At 40.2% G+C, this 23,048-nt stretch overlaps 4 protein-coding genes across 5 annotated transcripts; 3 read left to right on the forward strand and 1 right to left on the reverse strand.

Moving 5' to 3' along the window:
* The first annotated feature begins 131 nt into the window (after positions 1-131).
* LOC134798669 (superkiller complex protein 8-like) lies at positions 132-6,389 on the forward strand. Its single transcript, XM_063771039.1, has 8 exons — positions 132-268; positions 359-447; positions 620-768; positions 1,488-1,723; positions 2,184-2,288; positions 3,198-3,280; positions 3,910-4,075; positions 6,249-6,389. The coding sequence occupies exons 1-8, from the start codon at positions 251-253 to the stop codon at positions 6,360-6,362; spliced, it is 960 nt and encodes a 319-aa protein (XP_063627109.1). The 5' UTR covers positions 132-250; the 3' UTR covers positions 6,363-6,389.
* A 419-nt stretch (positions 6,390-6,808) lies between these two features.
* Positions 6,809-7,548, forward strand: LOC134799007 (uncharacterized). The gene is made up of 2 exons (XM_063771433.1): positions 6,809-7,076; positions 7,388-7,548. The coding sequence occupies exons 1-2, from the start codon at positions 6,809-6,811 to the stop codon at positions 7,546-7,548; spliced, it is 429 nt and encodes a 142-aa protein (XP_063627503.1).
* Positions 7,549-11,809: 4,261 nt separating this feature from the next.
* LOC134799009 (uncharacterized) lies at positions 11,810-22,562 on the forward strand. Its single transcript, XM_063771434.1, has 4 exons — positions 11,810-11,979; positions 12,369-12,862; positions 16,293-16,743; positions 21,677-22,562. The coding sequence occupies exons 1-4, from the start codon at positions 11,968-11,970 to the stop codon at positions 22,502-22,504; spliced, it is 1,785 nt and encodes a 594-aa protein (XP_063627504.1). The 5' UTR covers positions 11,810-11,967; the 3' UTR covers positions 22,505-22,562.
* LOC134798670 (cuticle protein-like) lies at positions 16,234-17,164 on the reverse strand. 2 transcript variants are annotated; one of them, XM_063771041.1, is made up of 3 exons: positions 17,025-17,164; positions 16,414-16,815; positions 16,234-16,359 (listed from the first exon to the last, which is right to left on the reverse strand). In XM_063771041.1, exons 1-3 carry the CDS (start codon positions 17,034-17,036, stop codon positions 16,294-16,296), a joined length of 480 nt encoding a protein of 159 aa, XP_063627111.1. In that variant the 5' UTR covers positions 17,037-17,164; the 3' UTR covers positions 16,234-16,293. The 2 variants fall into 2 exon arrangements, with proteins under 2 accessions (XP_063627111.1, XP_063627110.1); XM_063771040.1 differs by having other exon boundaries at positions 16,234-16,815.
* Positions 22,563-23,048: the final 486 nt, after the last annotated feature.

The following is a 23,048-nucleotide window of genomic DNA, read 5'->3' on the forward strand; positions in this document are numbered from 1 at the left end:
AATATGTAGGCGCGAAAGGATATCGTCCCATAGAAAATTTGAATTTTGGCCTTTTTCTACTGACAAGATTTGCTTGACCATCTATATGTAGCTAGCTAGTCTATGGTACAAATTTTGACAACTGTGAATGTCATTGTTAAAATAAATAAAGTTACTTTTAAAATACTTATTTTTTATTCAATAATACTTAATTAAGTGTATGTTTGGATTTTAACTAGCTACGTTATAAACGTGATATATACTTAACACTATGCCAGCTTCAACTGCGGTAAGCACATAACCCTAAACAATTGTTTATACTAAACATCTGTTGCGGCATCGGCATATTTTAAAATCATGTTCTGTTTTATTTTCTTAGTATTCCATATTACTGAAGAAAGAAAATGCTCACGTCGACCCTATTTACTGCTGTGCATGGGCTAAAACGGCCATTTCTGGAGATCCGAAGTAAGAAAAGAAGTATACATAATAAATAATCAATTAAACTGGACACATTACAGCCCTTAATTAAGCAATGTTTAATGATAATGTCTTACGTTTTAATTTTCTACAACTAAAATTTATAGAATGCCTTGAAAAGGGTCAGTTTACTCAATTTTTTTTTTATTTCTGTTTGTAGGGCACCTTGCAAAGATTTCATTGCAACGGGTGGCCTAGATGGCCTAGTAAAGGTTTGGCTATTTGAGAACAATAGATTGGAGCTAGTGCACACTCTAGCGGAGCACTCTATGGCTGTAGTTTCTGTTGCAATCAGCTTTGATGGTCACAGTGAGTTGATTTTATTTTTCTACTTTCCTATATTGCATGCATACATAGTATTAAAGACTATTATTAGAGGTGCACTGGATATTCGGTTACTATCCGGTATCCGGCTTATCCGGCCATTATTTTACTATACGGCCAGATACCGGATAGTAACATCGTTTGATTTTGGAATAAACAAATGGGATTTAAGAAACAGACACGGTCATAATCGTACTTGTTTATTATTTTTAAACTATTTAAACATTCCACTGACTTGCACGCGCACTCATTTCGAACCTAGAAATGTGTCTGTGCGAACGTTCACTAGGAACCAGGTCAAACCTGCAGAATGCGCACCTGAAAAACCGAAATGTAGGTATAGTTCCGCTGGCCGAATATTCGGCGGCCGGATACCGGATATTCGGTCTGACCATCGGCCAAACAACTATCCATTGCATCTCTAACTATCAATGATTTTTCAGTTCAATTATCGAAAGAACTAAATGATGTTAATATTTTGTATTTAAATTGAAAATTAACTTGTAAGTTCTCAGTATAAGTGGTGTGTAGTATCCTATTTATTTATTTGATAATACTTGTCTTACTTTTTTTATATTCTATGTATTATATTAACATACATATCAGGTGCTCCTAGAATTTAATAAAAAGGGTTTTTCTTTATAATTTAAAATATTACTTTATTTAATTAGAGGGTATTTATAATTATATGTAATATTTCTTAGCCCTAGCCAGCACGTCTGTGGACTCCACCTTGATAATCTGGGACTTGTTGACCGGCCACAAAGTCCATGAGATCCAGAACAGTGGCACGGATGTGTGGAAGGTGGCATTTTCACCTGATGGACACCATATAGTCACCGGGAGCCATACTGGGAAGCTGGGGGTGTATGGCATTGAGAAAGCGTCCTTGGAGTGTGTGTTGGACACTAGAGGAAAATTCGTTTTAAGTGTTGCTTGGGTAAGTTGTGCATTACATGTATTATTGTTTAAAGAAAATAGTATAACATATAACTTGTTAACAAGAAACCTGTTTAAATCTGGAATTTGATTAATTTGTAATCAACTCAGCATTACATACTTTTGAAATGTGCAATAATTCTCAGTTTACTACCCCTAATATTTACTAGGTGATATGCCTAATCACTATTTTATACTTTATACTATTTTACACTATTTTAAAACTTTACGGACCTGATTTAGTTAAATTATGTTTTATCCCTTTCTTACAAATGCATAAGTCAAACAATTCATAGCTAATTCGGGCCAGTAACGCGTTTATGAATAACGCCATTAATGTTTAACAATCAAGCCCCAATCGCAAATAAATTGTTGAGACTTTACAGTTAAGTACAGTAATAAAGTAGTTTTATACTAAAGCTTAAAAAATTCAAAAACTCAACAAGTTCACCTACCGGCAGAGCCCTGACGGCAAGTACATCGCGAGCGGCGCAACAGATGGCGCTGCGTGTCTCTTCGACGCGGCGCAGGGCAAGCTGCTGCACACCATACAGGCGCACACACAGGTAGGTACTAGGTACTGAATATATGTTACTTACAGACACCAATAACTGTAACATAAGGTGGTATACCTATCCAATTTCTTTGTCCAATGTGTATTGTGTCTCACATTTTGTTTAATGAGAGAGTGAGACGCACTGACATTGGGATACCACCCTGAGAGCTGACAAATACCTCCCTTTCACTTGAAACACAGGATAATACACTTGTATTATTATTTTATTACTTACTGGTTACAATTTAAAGTTTATCGTACAGTCAACTGTAAAAATATGGGTGTACAAATCATCTCAAAAATATGTCCCATAACCCTTAGAGCCTGCGCGCACTGCGATTTAAATTTTTGCGACACGATTTTATAATCGCGCTGTAATACATATTTTCTTGTCGCATGTGCGCGCACCGACATATAAACACATACGTTGCATTTCTGCGACAAAATTATCGCACGACAAAAAGTCGTAGTGCGCGCTTGGCCTTATGTCAGTGAATTAAGAACTATGGGACATATTTTTGAGTAAGTTGTGTACACCCATATTTTTACAGTTGACTGTACAATGACAGTTTTAACTAGAGTTGTATTCATACTCATTCGTTAATAATAGGTATTATTAAATAATACACGTCTGGAATGAAATAGTAGTAAATTATCCGCCACTCTTTTTTTTGTGTTTTTTCCTTCCCGAATACACCTTACAATTAAAACCTTCAGTTTTGGTAAAAAAGAAAACGTTTATACCTACCTACTTCTATTTTGGCATACCTACTAGGTGAAAAAAAAACCACCTACCACGTTAGTTAATTACAGAATTGAACTTTTATTACTTAATAAAAGTTCAATTCTGTAATTGTGGTGGAGATTGAAATAATGTGTTGTAAATTTTTATGTATGTACATATTTACCAATTTTGTAGGCCGTGAACACCGTAACGTTCTCACTAGACTCGTCGCTTCTGCTCACTGCGTCGTCCGACGGGAGCGTGCACACCTACAATGTGTAAGTTACTTATCAAGTGTTTTATAATGCATTTAATAACGTCAAACAATTAACGTAACGCTAACGTCTAACCTACGCCCTAAACTTGACATTACCAAGTACGAGTTTTATCAATTAGGATAGGTATTTTTCCATAAAGGCGAAGCGCACGATAGATTCATTAAATTTAACCAATGCATTCGTGGTCTGTTTAGTGGGGTTTGCTCAAACATTCGCCTTACATTTCTTTCATTTATGAGTTAAATGAAAGCGACGCAACCGACACCATGAAATGAATTGACGATAATCTTATATTACATAAATCAAATGTAATTATGTATAGAATAAGTATTGCGATACAGCGAGGAAATGCTGCCAGCATCTACGGCACCATTCCGCAGGGGGATATTTTGTAATTTTTTTATTTTAAGTTTAGTTTTATTTATTTTTAGATTTAGTTTTTAAGTTTTGTAGGTTAGTTATTTAATTATGTTTTTTTTTCTAGTTATGTATATTAAGTTTGTATGCACTAGTAACTACATTCAATAAAGATTATGTAGTTGCCTTTCAAATGTCAAAATTTGCTATATAAGTTATCGAATACTTGAACACTCTGCGGTCTTTGCCTAATCATACCAAGTTATCCTTAGAGCAAGCGGGAGTCTGCAAAGCAGTATGAAACTCACGTGCAGAGCGGCATCAGCGGCAGCAAGTGTAGACGGCCGCGCCGCAGCCGCAGCGGCTGACGGCGTCGTGCGCGTCGCCAGCCTCGACAAGCTGCAGGAGCTACACGTTTTCAAGGAGCACACGGGCGCTGTGAGTATCATACTGTGCTAAGAACAAGTGTGGAAGTTTGCAGAGCAGTATGAAAGGCTGGTTAGATCATTTTCCCAAAATCACAATTTACCTGTAGCATAATTTCTATTCGCATTTTTTTCTATTCTTAATTTACACCAGACGCATTAATTCCTAGGTTAAATTCTTCTCATAATTAATACTTTCCAAGTCGTTTTATTCGCATTCTTTTTATTTCTTAGGCGATAATACATATTACCATGGTCCCACCGCACTGTTTCTTTTCAAAAAAACATTTAGTTTACAACTTAGCTACTGGGCGGTTTGCCCTTCGGGCATCTGAAGCTACCTAACGAACCTAACCTACCTACATTTTTTTCCTCAATGTGTAATGTTTTCATGGACGTCACACTAAATTAATAGGTTAGGTAGGTTAGGTTCGTTAGGTAGCTTCAGATGCCCGAAGGGCAAACCGCCCAGAAATAGGAGCCCCGCGAAGCTCCGCGCGGGGCTCCGTTTATCTAAGTTGTGAACTAAATGTTTTTTGAAAAGAAAGTGGGGTGGGGTAATCGATTTTTTGATTACAGAATAAACGCCGTAAGAAATATTTGTGAGTGGCTAAATTGTCTAATGGGAAAATATGCGAATGAAAAATCATGTTAGGAATGAATGCGTCTGGTGCAAATTAAGAATAGGAAAAAATGCGAATAGAAATTATGCTACAGGTAAATTATGATTTTGGGAAAATGATCGTATGAGACTCTCATCTAGAGCGGCGGCGGCGTCATGCGCGTCACCAGCTACAATAAGCCGCAGGAGCTGCACGTCTTCAAGGAGCTCTCAAGCGCTGTATCATCCCGTTAGAATTGTTCTGTTATGCGGAGGTCATGAAGTGAATAGGTTTTAAGTTACACATATCGGCGAGTTTAGACGAGCGCGCCGCCGCCGCCACGGCCGACGGTGTTCGTGTCGCCAGCCTCGATAAGCTGCAAGATGTATATGTTTTCAAGGAGCCCACCGGCGTTGTGAGTAGCATCCTGTGTATCATTATCGATTATTTTTTTATGTTAAAATCGTGAAAGTTTAAATCAGTGTAGGTAATTATGTTTTGTTATGGATCTCTTTGGTATATATAAGCCCAGGGGGATGATACTGAGGGTTCTCGGGGTTGTAAAACAGAAGACCGTGCGTTCAGTACATAGGTTTTCTCCAATATGCTCGGAAATGTTCACCTTATTGTAGCAAAAATAGTACGCGAAGTTCTTCGTTATTGTCAAACTCTAATTTAAAAAAAATCTAACTATCGCTGTCCTGCTCTAGCGGACGGGAAGTAAAAAAACACTACAGTAATAACTTATTACTGTAGTGTTTTTTACTTTTTAAAAATAAAAAACGCAAACATTCCGCTATCATTTCAAGCTATAGGATAGAGTGAGATAGTAAGATAAACGACCTTACTTGTCTCGTTCTTACAAGACCGTTGTGCTCGTGCGAATACTGCTTAATAAAATCAAAGATTATTTTTATATTTTTTTAAGGATGTCATCGGTGTTCATAAACCTTATATAGTTTGTCAAAGGACTTTCTCATTTCAAACATAGACAGAGAGAATCATACTATCTTTGTCTTACACTAGTACTAGCACCCAAAAGAAAAGGATGGGTATAGTTTTCCTGGTTCTTACTGACTGACAAATTAGTTTCACCAACTATTATATTGCACAATTATATTGAATGAACTGAATATTGAATGGTACTGAATGGCAGAATAAGTTTGTGCCTTTAACTTTTAAAACATTATTTAAAAGCGAAATAGTTTTTGACATTTTGATGTGAAGGTTTGATTTGAATGATGCTTAAATAATTATTTTACCTTATTTCCTCGCATGTTTGGAGAAAAGCACTATATATGCCTCGGCAGGAATAGCAATTCGTGGATTCGTCTTCTTTGTCGGACTCCGCTTCGCGTCGTCCGACAAAATCGAAACTCATCCACGAATTGCCCTTTCCCGGCCTCTGCAATAATGTACTATTATTACCGGACTGACACACCATTACAATATTGCCGGCGCCAGACGGCGCGCGGGGAGACTTAACCTTGCCCTCCACCAATAAGTATACATACATAACACCCCTTTTCTTAAATACCAATGTCTTCTCTGGAGATATTATTTTCATGTTGACATCATTCGCAGGTGTGCGGCGTGCAGTTCAACGCCGAAGGCAACAAGCTCCTGTCAGTATCAAAGGACAAATGCATTAATATCTACGAGTGCCCGCCACCGCCTAAAACTGCTTCCAAGAAGTGATCAAGTAACTTTATGGTTATCTCTTAATATACTAGTGTTTAAATATTAGACTGTTATTAAACCTGATTCCCATAATCCATAAGGCCATGAAGTTTGTAAGGAAAATACAGTATTTCACTAGAAATAAAGAATGGTTCGGTTTTGTTAATGGAAAGTTTCGATCCTCTTACAAAACTATGAGACGTTTCCAAAATCGTTAAAATTTCGCCATTTTAGTAACTTTCTTACGGCAAATCAGTAGAGCTATGGGCAATTAACAATTGAACATACCCCAGAGAATCTTTCTTCTAGAACGTATGTTATGATTATGAATGAAACGAGTTTTAATTTTCGAGATCGATGTATGTATGTAAAATTGGGACAAGGGGTTTCCCATAGGAGGAAAGCGAATATCAAACCTCAGATATGCCGATGACACGGTCCTTTTAGCGACGTCTGTGGAAGATATGCAGGAGCTGTTTCAGAGACTCGAGACGGAGAGCGATGGAATGGGTCTCGCAGTAAACAGGAGCAAGACGAAGCTAATGGTAGTAGACCGTGCCAAAAAACTGCCCAGAATAAATAACATCATCCCAGGGGTTGATATCGTGGACCACTATGTCTATTTGGGCGCACTGATCTACGATGATGGCGACTGCGTACCTGAGATAAAGAGGCGTATTGGTATAGCTAAGGACGCGATGACCAGACTGAATGTCATCTGGAAGAAGAGAGGTATAACCATCACCACCAAGACCCGGCTAGTACGCGCTCTAGTATTCCCCATATTTCTGTATGGCGTGAAAACGTGGACGATACGAGCCCGAGAAAGGCAAAGGATCGATGCATTCGAGATGTGGTGCTGGAGGCGTATGTTGAGGATACCTTGGACCGCCATGCGCACCAATGTATCGATCCTTTCACAGCTTCGTGTCCGGACTCGCCTATCCACAGTCTGACAGCAGCGCATACTGTCCTACTTCGGCCACATAATGAGGAGAGGAGATGAAAGCCTTGAAAAGCTGATCATTGTTGGAAACACGGAGGGCAAACGAAGCCGAGGACGATCTCCAACAAGATGGAGCGATCAATTAAAAGGGGCTCCATCCTCAACCAACTTTTGCTCGGTTGTCAGAGACGCGATGAACAGGCACCGTTGGAGGCAGATCATAAAGACCAGGTGTGGAGCATCCACATCCACCGATGACCACGATCCTCAGTCATGAGGGAGCGACCACAGAGAGTATGTATGTAGGTACCTACTTATTTTGTATTTGGTATTCTGGTAATTTGGTGAAACTCAAATGTATGTGATCAATTGGTATTAGGTATTAGGTTTGTTCCTCCAACGCTTCGGCTGTAAAATGAACTTTCTGCCGAGGTTTTCTCAAGGGATTTTCAAAAAAGTGTAGGTACAAGTCTTTATAACGTCGGCGACGCGCATGTGACACATCTCCTCAGATGTGCAAGCAAGCAACTATAGGCTACGGTGCCTACGGTAATCGTTTATAATCAGTCAGGCTTTAAACGTGTTTGACAAAAGACGCAATATAATACCTAAATCTTATTTCTGCGATTTGTAAACGATGAAATTCGGCCTATCAATATAAAGCCAATTATTAGCTAATACGTAGCTAAGTATAGTGTAATGTTTACTATTTAAAAAAAAACGTACTTATTACTATTTTTTAGAAAGTATCCATCTCTAAAACACACCGTATATTGTCCGTAGCGGCCCCGTGTCGCCGAAGGGCCGCAGTATTAGCCCCTAAGCCGTCTGGCGGTTGATTAATTTTTGCCGGTAAGCGGATTGCGCTCGCTCACGTCGTGATACCCGCGGGAGCTTCCATTAAATACTCCTTAAAACAACCTTTAATCTGTCCTTGAGGAACTAATGAAGTTTTAAGAGCGGTTTGTATTGTCATTATTTTGATGTGCATGAAATTTATAATAATAATAATAATAAACCCCCAGGGCAGCTTGTGGCGAGCTGAATGGGAAGTGACGTCCCTTGGGTCCCATACCCCCGAGAGTCATGTCAGGCCCCTCTCTCCGGCTTGCCTTCATTGGCCGGCTGGAGTGAACACTGAGCAGGGGCCGCAGGACTCTCACCTCTGGCTTGCCTTAACCGGCCGTCCAGAGTGGGGTGTCAGAGCTATATGCTCGCAGGGCGGAAGTGAAATTTGCCTAAGACGCGAGTTGGCACAGTGGCTGTTTACAGCCACTGGGTAGAAAGCGGTGTACACCTCTCCACGCCCTGAGCCGCTCACGTGATGTTGTCCCCTTGTCGCTCTGTGCGAGCGGCCGTTTTTGGGGACCCATATTGTAAGTTGGCGAGTCACCACCTGGCCCATTTTTTTTTCATGTTTTTTAACATATGAGCAGGGCAGGTGCCATAGTCTCTTCCATAGTCCCAGTTACCAGTCCATTAGCAGTTCAACCCAATAGCCCAGTTCTTTTTGTTTCTTTTTCTTGCAATAGTCCTACACTAACCGGGGCTTGTCCTTGGGTGCACTACTATAGTGCAAACAGGGATAATCGTCGGTTGGTGTCACATTACATTTAGAGTGAATTGTCTTATTACAAGGGGCCTCTACGTGTTGGCTTCGGCCCCACGCACGCCTTCCAAATGTCCGGGACCTCATGGTCCCGAGAATTTGTAATCAGACAGACATAATAATAAAAAATTCACATAAAATTCTTTATTGTGCACTACTAAAGTAAAGTACATAATAGAAAAAAAGACAGGACTTAAATGAGTAGGTAACAACAGGCGGACTTATCGCTATAGAGCGATCTCTTCCAGACAACCTTCAGATAGCGAAACAGTGGCAAGAAGTAAGTCATTGGGCAGTGCAAAACAACAATAGAAAAAAAAATATCCATATTATACCCTAAATTTAAATTATAAAATTAAAAACAGTCAAACATACACTACTTAAACTACATAAATTATTTAACTGACAATTATACACTACATAAACTACATAGATAAATGTTAAGCATACAAGCGAGAGAAGTAACGACTATTAGGTAGCGAAAATATAAAAGGGAATTAACTTATATGAATGAAATGACCAAGACTAAGAAAGAGATAAATAGTGCTCTTTTAGACGTTTTTTAAAAATGGGTAAGGATTGAGCACGCCTTATATCAATGGGCAAAGCATAATACCTTATATAATAATAATAATAATAACCCTGCCCCGCTGCCGGCGGCACCCTAGGTTAGGTTTTTTATAATGTGTTTATATATTTTTATTATGTTTTGTAAGTGTTTTTATATTTTACTTTTATACTCACATTGTAAAACCCTAACCTAAGACCCTAATTGAATAAAGAGAATAATAATAATAATAGTTACCCGCAAGGAGGGTGGGTGGGGCAGGATTCTCTGCCTCTGGCTTGCCTTAGCCGGCCGGCCAGAGTGGAGTCGTTAGACCTATAAGCTCCAGGGCTGGAAGTGATTATGCATAAGACGCGAGTTGGCACAGTGGCTGTTAACAGCCACTGGGTAGAAAGCGGCGCACACCTCTCGACACCCCTGAGCCGCTCACACCGGTGTTGCCCTTGAGCCATCCTAGATGTCGCTTTTTGTGGGGGCCCATCTTATGAGGGCGAGTCACCGTCTGCCGGAAATAAAATTGCATACCGTTTTATTAGGCAGGCGTCCGGTTTTTTACCCCATAGCTCAGTTCTTAGTCCATCGCTTTCACCCAATAACCTAGTTCATTTTAGATTCCATCAACTCTCAATAGTCCTTACACCCTGGCGGGTGCTGCCTCTGCGTGCGTCCCATGACACGGGCAAGGGCAGCCTCCGCTCGGTGTACCCCTTACATTTCATTAAAGTGTCAAAAGGGCCTCTACGTGTTGGCTACGGCTCCGCGCACGCCTCCCAAAGGTCCGGAACATCATTGTTCCGTGATGGGAAAGACATACAAATAATAATAATATAATTACCTTTAATCAATATATATATGTCAATATGTACCTATTTTTTTCCTTTTGTGACCTGCAATGCTAAGCAAATTAAGTACACAACTATATACCTACACACGTTAAAGTTCTTAACACAGCAGTTTTTAAAGTCATATTATTTTATCTTTTCGCACAGTCTACAATTTCCAACACATGGTATGGGCCATTTGGTCTCCCAAGCGATGTGTCGTTGTTAAAGTATTTCTTGTTTTTAGGGTTCCGTACCCAAAGGGTGTAAACGGGACCCTATTACTAAGACTCCGCTGTCCGTCTGACCGTTTGTCCGTCTGTCTGTCACCAGGCTGTAACTCGAGAACCGTGATAGAGCTAATACACAGTTGAAATTTTCACAGATGATGTATTTCTGTTGCCGCTATAACAACAAATACCTACTAAAAACAAAATAAAATAAATATATAACTTGGGCCCCCATACAAGAAACGTGATTTTTTGTCGTTTTTTGCCTAATGGTACGGAACCCTTCGTGCGCGAGTCCGACTCGTACTTGGCCGGTTTTTTGGGTTAATTTTGTCATTTTTAAATTAACCATCAGTTATCAAATTTACCTTGCAGTAGGTATGCTTGCTATTTAGGTATACCTACATAACCTACATCTAAGCTCTAAGTACGATACTGTTATGCCTACAATTTTTCGTCTACCAAAGTATCCCCGTTTTTCCTAAAGCTACCCTATTTTCCGCTACAAATGTTAGCTTTAAAACCTTGTTACCGAAACAGCGATTTACCGGCGCAGGTAAAAATGGAAAGAGATTGCTTTTTATCTGTGCAGCGGCAAATTGAATGTAAAGTCGATTTCCCCATGGGCCGCCGCAAATTAAGCCGATGCCAATTGACTCGTACAATGTAAATATTTTTGATAAATCCCGCCCTTTCTGTCGTAATTACTGGCACGATGAATAGGGACCTCAAACATGGCCGGATAATGGAAGCACTATTAGGTTTTTGGCGGTTGCGGAAAATAAGGAAAATACTTTGCGGCGCTTTGTACACGATGTAGCTTTGTATTGATGATGTGATTGGATCGTGTTTTCAAATAGATTCATTATGTTGAGTATTGAGTAGGAATCGATATGAGCTGGATTTATTTATATTGATTGTAGACGTATACCAATTTAGGTATTCATGTCATAGATATGGCGGCGTCAATGATTTTTTGCAGTCTTCGGTAAATTTAGTTAGATAGGTGTATACCTATACCTAGTCTAAATATAGTATAAAACTGCATCATGTTTTGTACCCACACAAAACCGGAGTGGTCAAAAACTAATCAACCACTTCTTAAAAATGAGTTTTAATTATAATGAATGACTCTGTTAGACGAAATTCTTGAATAGACATAGAAATGTAAAGATAGAAAGTGGCCCAAACTTGAACTCACTGCCAAATCAAGTTGTTCTAGTTACGCATTTCTCGCGCAAGTGTCGTTATCGTGACGACCTTCACCTCAGCGGCAGCAACAAATAGCCAAGTGTGTACGACATGCGTATATTGTTAGTGCGTTTTTATATTCGAATGTGGATTAGCCCTCGGGCTTGGGCCGGTCGCCTGTAGGCGCATGTCGAAGTATAAAAAGTGTCGCGGGTCAGTAAATGTCATAGTCCACCATCGACGATCACATCAGCAACAATGGCCGCTAAGGTGAGCTTTTTTAATTATTGTGAAGTCCTATAATTAGTACAATAAATGAATATTATAGGACAATTTCTACACAAATCGACCCCACGGTAAGCTCAATAAGACTTGTGTTGTGGGTACTAGACGACGATATACCAATATATTACAATAATTATTAAGTTAAATTAATTTTTTGTCAAAGGCAAAAATACTTACGCTCTCCTCAGAATTTTTATTTTGATATAAAAATATACCTACTGAACTTGAGTGAAATATTGGCATATTTGCTTTGTTATTCTAACACTCGTATTCGTATAGGTACAGGAGTTTTAAAATTTCATTAGCATTCGTAAAGGATGTGCGTCAGAAGAGGACAAGATGTAACAATATTATAACAAGTCATTCGTTTCCAGTTCGTCACTATCCTCTCCCTGGCCGTGGCCGCGTCCGCGATCCCGTTGGTGCCCCTCGCGAAGGTGGCCTACGAGGAGGCGCCCGCCCACTACGAGTTCCAGTACTCCGTGGCGGACCACCACACCGGCGACATCAAGCAGCAGCAGGAGTCGCGTGCCGGCGACGCCGTGCACGGCTCCTACTCGCTGCTGCAGCCCGACGGCGTGCAGCGCATCGTGGAGTACACCGCCGACAAGGAGCACGGCTTCAACGCCATCGTCCGCTACGAGGGACACCCCACCGAGGCGCCCCACAAGGTCGCCCTCGCCCCCGTCGCCAAGCTCGCCTACGCCGCTCCCGTCGCCAAGATCGCCTACGCCGCTCCCGTAGCCAAGGTAGCCTACGCTGCCCCCGTAGCCAAGGTCGCCTACGCCGCCCCCGTCGCCAAGGTCGCCTACGCCGCCGTCCCCGCTCATGTCTCCTTCTCTTCCCCCGTCATCTCCTACCACCACTAGACTGATGTTTGAGGCTCATTGTTATTATGACTAGTTTCTAATAAATTATTTATTAAATGAACGTTGCATTTCAAATTTCAAATTCCTAATGGTACCTAGGTACTCGCAATTGGCCGCACTGGGTAATTTAAATAGCAATGGACTGCGACACTTCCAATTAGCGCGAGACTGATCAATACTACGCACTCGCTGTTGCAGGCTGGGAGTATGCTTAGCTAAAGCTAGTTATTTAAGCTTAGCCGTTTCGCCCGTTTCTATGTACCTAATCATAATTAGTCATGAATTTCTACATTTGGCTAATAAGAAAATTAATCAATTTGTTGTAGGTTTAGAATTTAACCGAATTTAAACTATGTGCTCTAAAATTTGCGAGTGCACGTGAACTCCTGGAATTATTTTTTTCTGTAGGTATTTCAAAATATTCGATTTCGATTAGCTGAAATAATTTTATTACCTATAATACCTATATTTCATTTCAGTACTCTAAAAAGGCCGCCAGGACTGAATGGTGATATTGACATCAGTTCGGTTGGATTAAAAAAATCAAAACACGTTATGTACCTCAGACAAATATATTATACACCGTGTTTTTATTGAATTCCGTTAACTTCGGGGTATAGTTAAGTACGTTTAATGTTTATAAGAACTAAATGGCATAGATAATTAAAAAAAAAAAAAAATTTGTTTTCTTTTTTGTTTTTTTTTGTTTAAAAAGTAATTAAATGTAGCATATAGCGTTGTTGTAACACGGGCATTACATTTAACTCAACCAAACAATTAAATCTGTGACATATCAATGTCATTTCATACATCAATCGACCGAGATTGTACTTAAGTTTAGTAGCAAATGTATGAACTCATTCTAAACACTAATCAATATGTAAGCCGGCCCTAAGGCAAGTGTACACGCTTGTAGAGGCCTTATAGGAAAAAAATAAATTATGGATTATCTCCGAAATGGACTTAATTAGAACATCGGTGTCTTTGAGAAAGTTACTTGATTTAAGCTCAGGAATGCACCCTTGAAATTAACGGAAATCAAAAAAAACACGGTGTATATTTAACAAAATATTTTATTTTTATTTATTACCTCCATGAACAGTTATTACTGTTCAGTAGGTGTTAAAGTTGACTCCAAATTATCCAAGAATCAAGAAAGTACCTAATTATAATTATAACACTTGTTTTAAGACTGTTGTCAATTAATTTTGAAACTCATACGTTGAGAAAAATGATTAGGTAAGTATACATTATACCTAATCATTTTTCTGTACTAATCATTTCATACAATTATGTATTATGAATTATGAACAGTGATCGGATAAATCATCGCAAAACCATAACACAGTTGGTATCTTTATAAAATTTTCAGATTATACCTACTCAAAAACTGCAGTTCAAGATTGTAAAAAAATTGTATCATGTTCCATACCATATTTATTTTTGCGATAAATTGTCCGAACACTGATTATGAACCGCCTACCAAATGAAAAAGGGAAGATAATAAAACACATCTTTTCTATCCTTACGCCAAGTATTACGTTTCATACACACTATCCGCCAAGCTATTGAAACTTGAAACTGCTCAACTGAGAACTTTATACCAATGACCAAGTAATCTTAGAATTTTTGAAGACAACTTACCAAACTACGAAACTGCTTCTGTACCTTATCTTTACCGACTATCACAGCACATATGAAAACTTTATATCGATGTCGGACCGGCCGGCGGCGGACCGCACCTGAATTATTCATACCCGCGCATAGTGATTTCATCTCATTGAATGGCAGCGCCGCCGGCCCGTGATTACGACACTGATACCTCCGCTGGACATGCGGCAGACATTATGTACTGACACTATGTGCAACGAAAATCGTCCGACTCGGCTAGGTGAAAAGATGTACAGAATGTATCTACCTGCTTTTGTGAGCAAAATCTATCTTTAGTGAATCCAATTCTTATTATGTAGGTCTATGTATAATCATACGAAAGGTTAATTTTCTTCTGGTTATGATCATGTGCCTAGAATATTATTATTCAGAAGAGAAAAGAGTAATTGCATAGAGATTTGCGAGCGCATATCTATTTATCGAAATTAGTCCTACTACCTTCTCATCAATGTTTTCACAAAAAAATGTCTGAATTGCAAAATATTTTTCACCACACCAGTTCGGAAAGGCTTACTTAGCACTTGAAAAACTGATAAGAAAGTTGTATTTTATCATGTGAGGCAAAGTAATATTATGCAAATTTTGAATTGTTTGCTCATGTTGGCTGATATAGAATGGACTTTTAAATGATGATTTTGGATGATAAATAACATTCATTTGGATTTGAATTGATTTCATTTTGTTTGATGTTTTACTGTTGGTATTTCCTCGCGTTGGTGTGGTGAAAAATGTTGTGTTTCACTCGGTGGCAAAATTTGTTTAACCCTCGTGCTTTGAAACCCTCGCAACGCTCAAGATTCCACTTCTCGAACCACTCGCTACGCTCGTGGTTCAATTTTGAAATCTTTCGCTTACTCGGGTATCAATATTAGCATGAGCGGTTAAACAACAACTTTGCCCCCTTGTAAAACAAATAACTATATTATAAAATATCAAACTACTGTCATTTTACTCTTCCTACTCATGAATATCACTTTAGTATAAATAAATAGGTACAATATGCCAGGTGCTTGATGTCCACTCTGTTTAGCACATAGCCCAGTTTTCTCTTGCTGGTCTCTGGTACCTAAGTAGTACCTACTTTACAAGCTTATTATGCTCGTGTTGTGGTGTATCTATCTGACCGTTTGTTTTATAAATAAAAAAGTATACGACGTGTTGACTGTCATTCCGTAGGATGTAATGTTTACGTTTTGGAATATTGGAATATTAAACAAGCTGAATTGAATTGTACCTATAGATATACCTGTAAGATGCATGTAGGTACCTACAGAAAAATGCATCAAGCCTTACAGGGAGCCTAGCATGACAATCATTCGCAGAGAAAGGAAACGCTATCTGTCTCTATCACACTAATATACGGAAGTGTGATAGAGAGACAATAGCGTTTCGTTTTGTTTTCTGCAGATGATTGTCATCTTGGCTAGGCCCCCAGTTAAGAATAATATCCCTGATTTTTTGTGCAATCCAGATCTACCCTGTAGGTATCTATCTCATCTTCTTCAAAGTTATATTAAATTACTATCGGCAGTATCACTTTTTGTAGGTAGTTAAATAAAATTAGAAAAAGCTAATCTAGGTTGCTCTAGAATCTCTAGATAATTAAGCATACCTACTCCTAGTCTGTAACAGCGAGTGCGTAGTAGGTATTGATCAGTCTCGTGAAGTCTCGTCTCGATCAGAAATGTGAAATGCAAAGTTCGTTCAATAAATAATTTATTAGAAAATGACTTAATAACAACGAGCCTCAAACATCAGTCTAGTGGTGGTAGGAGATGACGGGGGAAGAGAAGGAGACGTGAGCGGGGGCGGCGGCGTAGGCGACCTTGGCTACGGGGGCAGCGTAGGCGACCTTGGCTACGGGGGCAGCGTAGGCTACCTTGGCTACGGGGGCAGCGTAGGCTACCTTGGCTACGGGAGCGGCGTAGGCGATCTTGGCGACGGGAGCGGCGTAGGCGAGCTTGGCGGAGGGGGCGAGGGCGACCTTGTGGGGCGCCTCGGTGGGGTGTCCCTCGTAGCGGACGATGGCGTTGAAGCCGTGCTCCTTGTCGGCGGTGTACTCCACGATGCGCTGCACGCCGTCGGGCTGCAGCAGCGAGTAGGAGCCGTGCACGGCGTCGCCGGCACGCGACTCCTGCTGCTGCTTGATGTCGCCGGTGTGGTGGTCCGCCACGGAGTACTGGAACTCGTAGTGGGCGGGCGCCTCCTCGTAGGCCACCTTGGCGAGGGGTACCACCGGGATGGCGGACGCGGCCACGGCCAGGGAGAGGATAGCGACGAACTGGAAAATAATGAATTGTTATAATAACATTTATATAAGATGCTAAGTAAGCGAAGTAGCGGAATGACCTCTCGCTCTGCAGAAAAAGGATGCCCTTTTCCAAGAAGCCTTCGGAAACTAATCCCAAATACTTTCTTCGCAAAATTCATTAACTGATGAAATTGAATGAAAGTAGGTAATATAATTAAATGATTAATTAAAAAGCTCACCTTAGCGGCCATTGTTGCTGATGTGATTGTCTGTAGTGGACTATGACATTTACTGACCCGCGACACGTTTTATACTTCGATTAGCGCCTACAGGCAACCAGCGCCGGCCGGAGGGCTAATCTGCACTCCAAAATAAAAACGCATTAACAATGTTTACATGTCTTACTAGTGACTGCCTTTTCGTTGTCATTCGTAATTCTAATTCATTCATATTGTGAGTTGAAGGTCATGCTGTGTCACTCGAGAAAAGCATAACCAGATCAACTTGATTACACATGACGATAACAACAAGTGAACACGACTTATTCTAATTGCTTGCGTAGACTCGGGTATAATTTTCGGGGACCAAGACAACGTGACCTCGCGATCCGTAACAACTATAGGGTTATCGGGGCTCGCACAAACACTGGTACTGGTATCATTGAAATCACATCTTAGGTTTAATCGACTTTGAACTACCTTCTCGCTTGACTGATTAGACTTGGGATACGTTACAACATAGCTAGATGCAACTAGATAAGCACTTTGCTGTTACCTATAAATATTCTTGACGCTTAATACTTAGTTATTGTGTTTTTTTGTATTCAAGACCTTTGAGAGGAAACTTAACTTTCAGAATGATGTGCATATGTTTTTATTTGTATAAAATAATTTAGCACATTGAAAAAATATCCTAACCGAACCCAACATAACTCAACTACAATAAAAAGTCCATTCCTGAAAATTGCACTAGGTATTATAAGTTATAGTTATCAGTACCTAATATCTGCAGTTCTATAAGATTTTTCCATTTATTTATATTCTAAATACAAATATGGAAGCATACTTATGATACTTAGCTATTACTAGAGGTATCTATCTTATATGCTAATTATAACATTTAACTCTTGTTCGAAATATCTTGGCTCGTGGAAATGATTGGCAGATCATATGTTCCGACCCTGATGTAAGTACCTATTAATCCTTAGTGTTTTCTTCTGAAGTTCTACGTTTAGGTAAGTAATTTACATTACCTACATTTGAATATAAGTATTTTATTAGAGCAATTAAATTAATTAGCTACTTGTTATATTACTTTCAATGTTGCAATATCATAAACCGATCTCATAAATACTGCAAACAATTACGAAAGTGTCGTCTATAATTTTTGTATTACATACAGATCTAAAACATGTAAAACCGGTAATTGCCGGCGTCCAATTAAGTAGATCCCCGAGCTTTCTCGGACGTAAGGAGAATATCGTAGTGAGTGGTAATAGGGGAGGTCTGGTTAAGTTGGTTTAATTATGGTCGTCATAAAAATGGTTCGGTGACCGTGGCCTTGGCCGACATGGCGCATAATATGTGTAACACGAAAAGCTTGCTACGCATTCCATTCGGTTGTATGAGCGCGGCGCGTCTCGTTTAGTTATCCATTTCAGCGTGACCACGAACTCTTTAATTACTATCTATGAACTGTGGTTCTATTATACTGTTTCACCCGAGTGAGTCACCCTTGTTTGGTAAGCGATTGGAATGATCCTTGATCGATCGATGACAGGTTAAGCTTCGACAGCGTGATATGATAATTAGCAGTATTGTTTTGTTTATACAGTTATGCAGGTTCGGTGGTGACATATAGTGATCTACGAGTATAGTATTCTGTATTAGTAAGTCTACGCGGATCGACTCCTGAGTCACGTAAGCTTTAGTAGGCATGGTTACGAAGGAATTTCAAGTATCCAAAAACAAAAATCTGTTCATCTATCTCTTGAAAAGACAAAAAAGGAGTTAAATGTAAGTACGTGCGTCCTTTTTTGGTTTTAACGTGCTTGTAATATTACAAACCTAGATAAAATTCCGAATGAAGTCGCGGGTAGGTAACACTTAGTTTTTCATATACTTCAAATACCTTTTCGTGTCCTTCCAATAAAAATCCGAAAACGTGCGAAGGTCCTTTTAGTTAAATATTTATTTAATTCGATACATAGATAGGTAATAGGTACGGGACGTAGGGGACTATTGGGCAGTCGGGAGGCTCGGGCCTTGTAAATCAGGACGATTTAAAAGGGGGTGCCCGAGCCTCCCGACTGCCCGATGGTCCCCTATGTCGCAACTACTATATTACTTGGAGGTAATCAAATGACTGTTAAATCTCTAAACTTTAATTTAATGTGATAATGATAACACATAAGGGATACCAATAATATTCAAGTTAATATTCTTAATTACTAACCTAGCAATGCCTAATAGCCTATATATAACCTATCTAGTTAATGTAAAATTTACTAACTAAGCAAAACAATCAAGTTACCCAAGCGTACAAAATTATGTAAATTATAATTTGGCAATTTGGATTTAGAGTAATGGTCTAACGCGTATCGGCTATACGATCTTGTTAGACGAGTTATCGGACATGTATGTATGTATGATTATCAATGTGTAACCATAACCAATACAAGTTTTTCGTGCGGCTTTCGATTGTAGTTTAAATGTGCCGTCGGAAAGTTTTCCAAATTGCGAAATTTTCACATTAAACAATTCGGAAACAAACTAAGTTTTAAGTAGGTATTAGGTAATAAGCAGGGATGGTTAATTTTCCAGCTATTTTGGTGCAGCATAGTAAAAATAAAGGATTTTCTTCCATTTTTTTCTAGGGAGAGGATTGGTTAAGGTTAATATTACTGTTATTAACCCTAATTATCTATTCCACCTAGAGTAGGGCATACAGATGCTTTTAACCAACAATGCTTCACCAAACCTGCTGGAAAATTAATTATCACTGGTAATAAGTATCTACCTACTTTAGATTAGATTTACGAAATTTCGTAATCTGCCTCTCTATCGCTCAAATTTGAAAAAATATAACGATTTTTCGGTTTTCTCAGTAGAGCCACAGGTATAGGTTTACGAGAATGAACTCATTGATTATTAGGTTGAGTTACACAATGAATTCTAAAATACACACGCACAGACAGTTGAATTATGTGATGTAAACCTATTTTTATATGGTTGTGTGAAGAAATGACGCCAATAATTGTAAAATTATTAGGTACTAATCGAGGTAATTAAAGTTGCTTGAAGTCGATTTAAGCGTTAATGAAGAGTTTGATTCTATTTTTATGTTAATGTGAGTATGGATTTTGTCGCTATTTAGCTACTTAAAACTTTAACGAAGGTCAACCACATTGCACAGGCTCGATTAGGTGTAGTTTATGATTAAAGTGACATACTTAACAATCTTAAAATTTATATTATATTTTAAATGTGCTACTGTTCTGAGCACTTCGTTCAGAAAAACTCTGCACCTACCTAACCTAATCTGCTACAGACAGGGTTCCTGTACGAGTACACTAAACAAGAATGCATTTGCATTGTCATACCTCCAGTGGACGTTTCATGACATAGCATGGCACCTGCGACACTAGAGGGGTTGTAAGTGGGTTACCGGCCTTTGAAAGAGGAGTATGTGACAGTATAAAGCGTCAGTCTTTGTCTATCGAGCGGTGTTAAAAATAAAAAGCGTGCTCTACTATGTCGTTAGTATGTCGATAACCGCGTCCATCATACGCCCGCAGTACATAGAGTCGTATGGCAACGTTATCGTTAATGACTCTATGAAACTATGACACTGCTTCACTTTGTTTCATTCAAATCGGTGCAAAAGTTAGTTTAGTTGAACTCTAATTACCTATGTTTTTGAATTAGGTATGTTATCTGCCCGAAGTTTGAAGCGGGCGTTCTTTAGGTAAGAAGTACCTACATATGTATAAATATTGATAAATAAATGAAATGAAACACGTACGCTGAAAAACTAAAATTACTTTTCAGAATTAGCACTAAGAGCCGAATCATCTCAGATTAATCTAAACACAGAATACCTAAGTATAAATTTTATCTTCATATTCTTGATTCACAGAAATAATTAACTTATCTACAACCCAATTATCAAATCTAAATCAATCTTATTAAGCTCATTAAGCCTACAAAGTCACGAGGATAACCGGTTTCACTTTATCATTCATTCATTGTTGTTGGTGCATGTCTAATAGATTGTTATCGGAATATTGATAATGCAATATAGTTATCAATGTATGAAAACAAGAGCTATAACTTACATCAAAGTTACATAATGTTTGAATTGATCCGGTTTTTGACCCTAGACGCAGGGCGTGTCATCGTATGCGCAACTGTCATGTATAAATGCTGCGCGGGCGCTCATCTCGCCACACTGATGAACACACACTCGACATGGCAGTCAAAGTGAGTAGAGCATCCATTCATCTTTTTAATAAAATATATTGATTAAAATCCACTAGTTACTTAATAAATGAAATCCAGTTGCAGAACTAGTTCGTGCTACGTAATCATTTTGGATTTGATTGGATGTGGAATCCTTAAATCTGCCTTCAGTGCTTTTATCATAATTTGTTCGAAAAAATAAATGAACAGCTGGGTGTACATGTACAACCGGTACAACCCCCTTGATTCACATCTACACAATTTTCAATCAAAGTTTAAGACATTGATAAAGGTCACATTAAAATCAGTTGTAAGAGTTGTTGTAGCTAATTCATTCTAGTTCTAGTGAATGCTAGTTGTAGTGGATTTTAGCACTTTGATAATAGAGCCAAACTTTTTATAGAGTAACTGAACATCGATCTCTCCAACAGATCACAACCTTCTTCTGCATGGTAGCAGCGGCCGCGGCCGTGGTCGTGGAGGTCGCCCCCGCGGCAGTCCAGGTCGCGCCCGCCGCCAAGGTGGTCTACGAGGAGCCCGAAGCCCCCGCCCAGTACGAGTACGAGTACTCCATCCAAGACCAACTCACGGGAGACTCTAAACAAGCCAAAGAGAACCGCAATGGAGATGCTGTCCACGGATTCTACTCTCTCGTTCAGCCCGATGGTGTGCAGCGCATTGTTGAGTACACTGCTGATAAGATCCACGGGTTCAACGCTGTGGTTCGCTACGAGGGAGTGCCCCAGAAGGTCGCGTACGCGGCTGCCCCCGCTCCGGTAGCCTACGCTCAGCCGGTTGCCAAAGTTGCCTACGCCCCTGCGCCAGCCCCAGTGGCTTATGCCCAACCTGTCGCCAAAGTAGCGTACGCTCCTGCACCAGCTCAAGTGACTTATGCTCAACCTATTGCCAAAGTAGCGTATGCTCCGGCGCCGGCACCAGTGGCCTATGCCCAACCTGTCCCCAGAGTAGCCTACGCTCCTGCGCCTGCTCAAGTGGCTTATGCTCAACCAATTGCTAAAGTAGCTTACGCCCCGGCGCCAGGTCCCGCTGTAACCTACTCGCAACCCATCGCGTACGCGCAACCAGCTCACGTGGCCTACGCCCAGCCCGTCGCTAAAGTCGCGTACGCACCTGCTCCCGTGGCGTACGCCCAAGCCCCGGCCGCTCACCACGTGGCCTACGCGCCGGCCCCTCAAGCCTACCCCGCCCACGTCGGCCATGTCACGTACTCATCGCCATCTGTCTCATACCAACATTAAGTAATTGTTAAGTTAGTAAGTATTTATTTTAATACATCACTATAGCCAATTGATCGAATTTTCGTCTTTTATTTCCCCCCGAGCGGTCAGAAGAATTGCACAAGGAGGCGTCAAAGCGTATCCGATATCAAAACGCTCCAAACGAAGTTAGTAGCAAGCGTGCGGGTAGTGTCGGGGAATCAATTGAATTATGTAGCATTATGAGGCGAGGAGCTCCGGTTACGCGGCACGTAGGGCGCCCGGAGCCGCCGGGCCACTCTGACGCATTGCTCTTGACACCTATTCATTGGGCTAGTTTAGTCGGCCGCCTGAGAATATGCTCCTTTAGCCCCTCTGCCACCCTGCGGCAGGAAGCCCGCGGGGGGCAGGGTGTTTCCCCTTGGCCGGCCTCGGACAAACTGCCGTTTGAACGTGTCGACGCGCAAATTTTGATTGCAGGCAAATATAAATTGACAGCGACTGATGGCGAAAGTGGTTGTTAGGACGCGGAGGGCTTGTTCAACGTGTGATGTGAATATTTTATTTGTGAAGTCCCGAGCGCGCT

This window comes from Cydia splendana, chromosome 17, assembly GCF_910591565.1.
Source record: "Cydia splendana chromosome 17, ilCydSple1.2, whole genome shotgun sequence".
In the NCBI taxonomy this organism is placed as follows: domain Eukaryota; kingdom Metazoa; phylum Arthropoda; class Insecta; order Lepidoptera; family Tortricidae; genus Cydia; species Cydia splendana.

Bases quoted from the DNA above. Each gene is read 5' to 3' on its own strand.
- LOC134798669 (XM_063771039.1), top strand. The intron at 1,724-2,183 runs GTAAGTTGTGCA...ACCTACCGGCAG, and splicing joins TCGTTTTAAGTGTTGCTTGG to AGCCCTGACGGCAAGTACAT. The intron at 3,281-3,909 runs GTAAGTTACTTA...AGTTATCCTTAG, and splicing joins AGCGTGCACACCTACAATGT to AGCAAGCGGGAGTCTGCAAA.
- LOC134799007 (XM_063771433.1), top strand. From the start codon at position 6,809: ATGCAGGAGCTGTTTCAGAGACTCGAGACGGAGAGCGATGGAATGGGT. The intron at 7,077-7,387 runs GTATAACCATCA...GGAAACACGGAG, and splicing joins TGTCATCTGGAAGAAGAGAG to GGCAAACGAAGCCGAGGACG.
- LOC134799009 (XM_063771434.1), top strand. The intron at 12,863-16,292 runs GACTGATGTTTG...CTCAAACATCAG, and splicing joins GTCATCTCCTACCACCACTA to TCTAGTGGTGGTAGGAGATG. The intron at 16,744-21,676 runs GTAGGCCACCTT...TCTCTCCAACAG, and splicing joins TAGTGGGCGGGCGCCTCCTC to ATCACAACCTTCTTCTGCAT.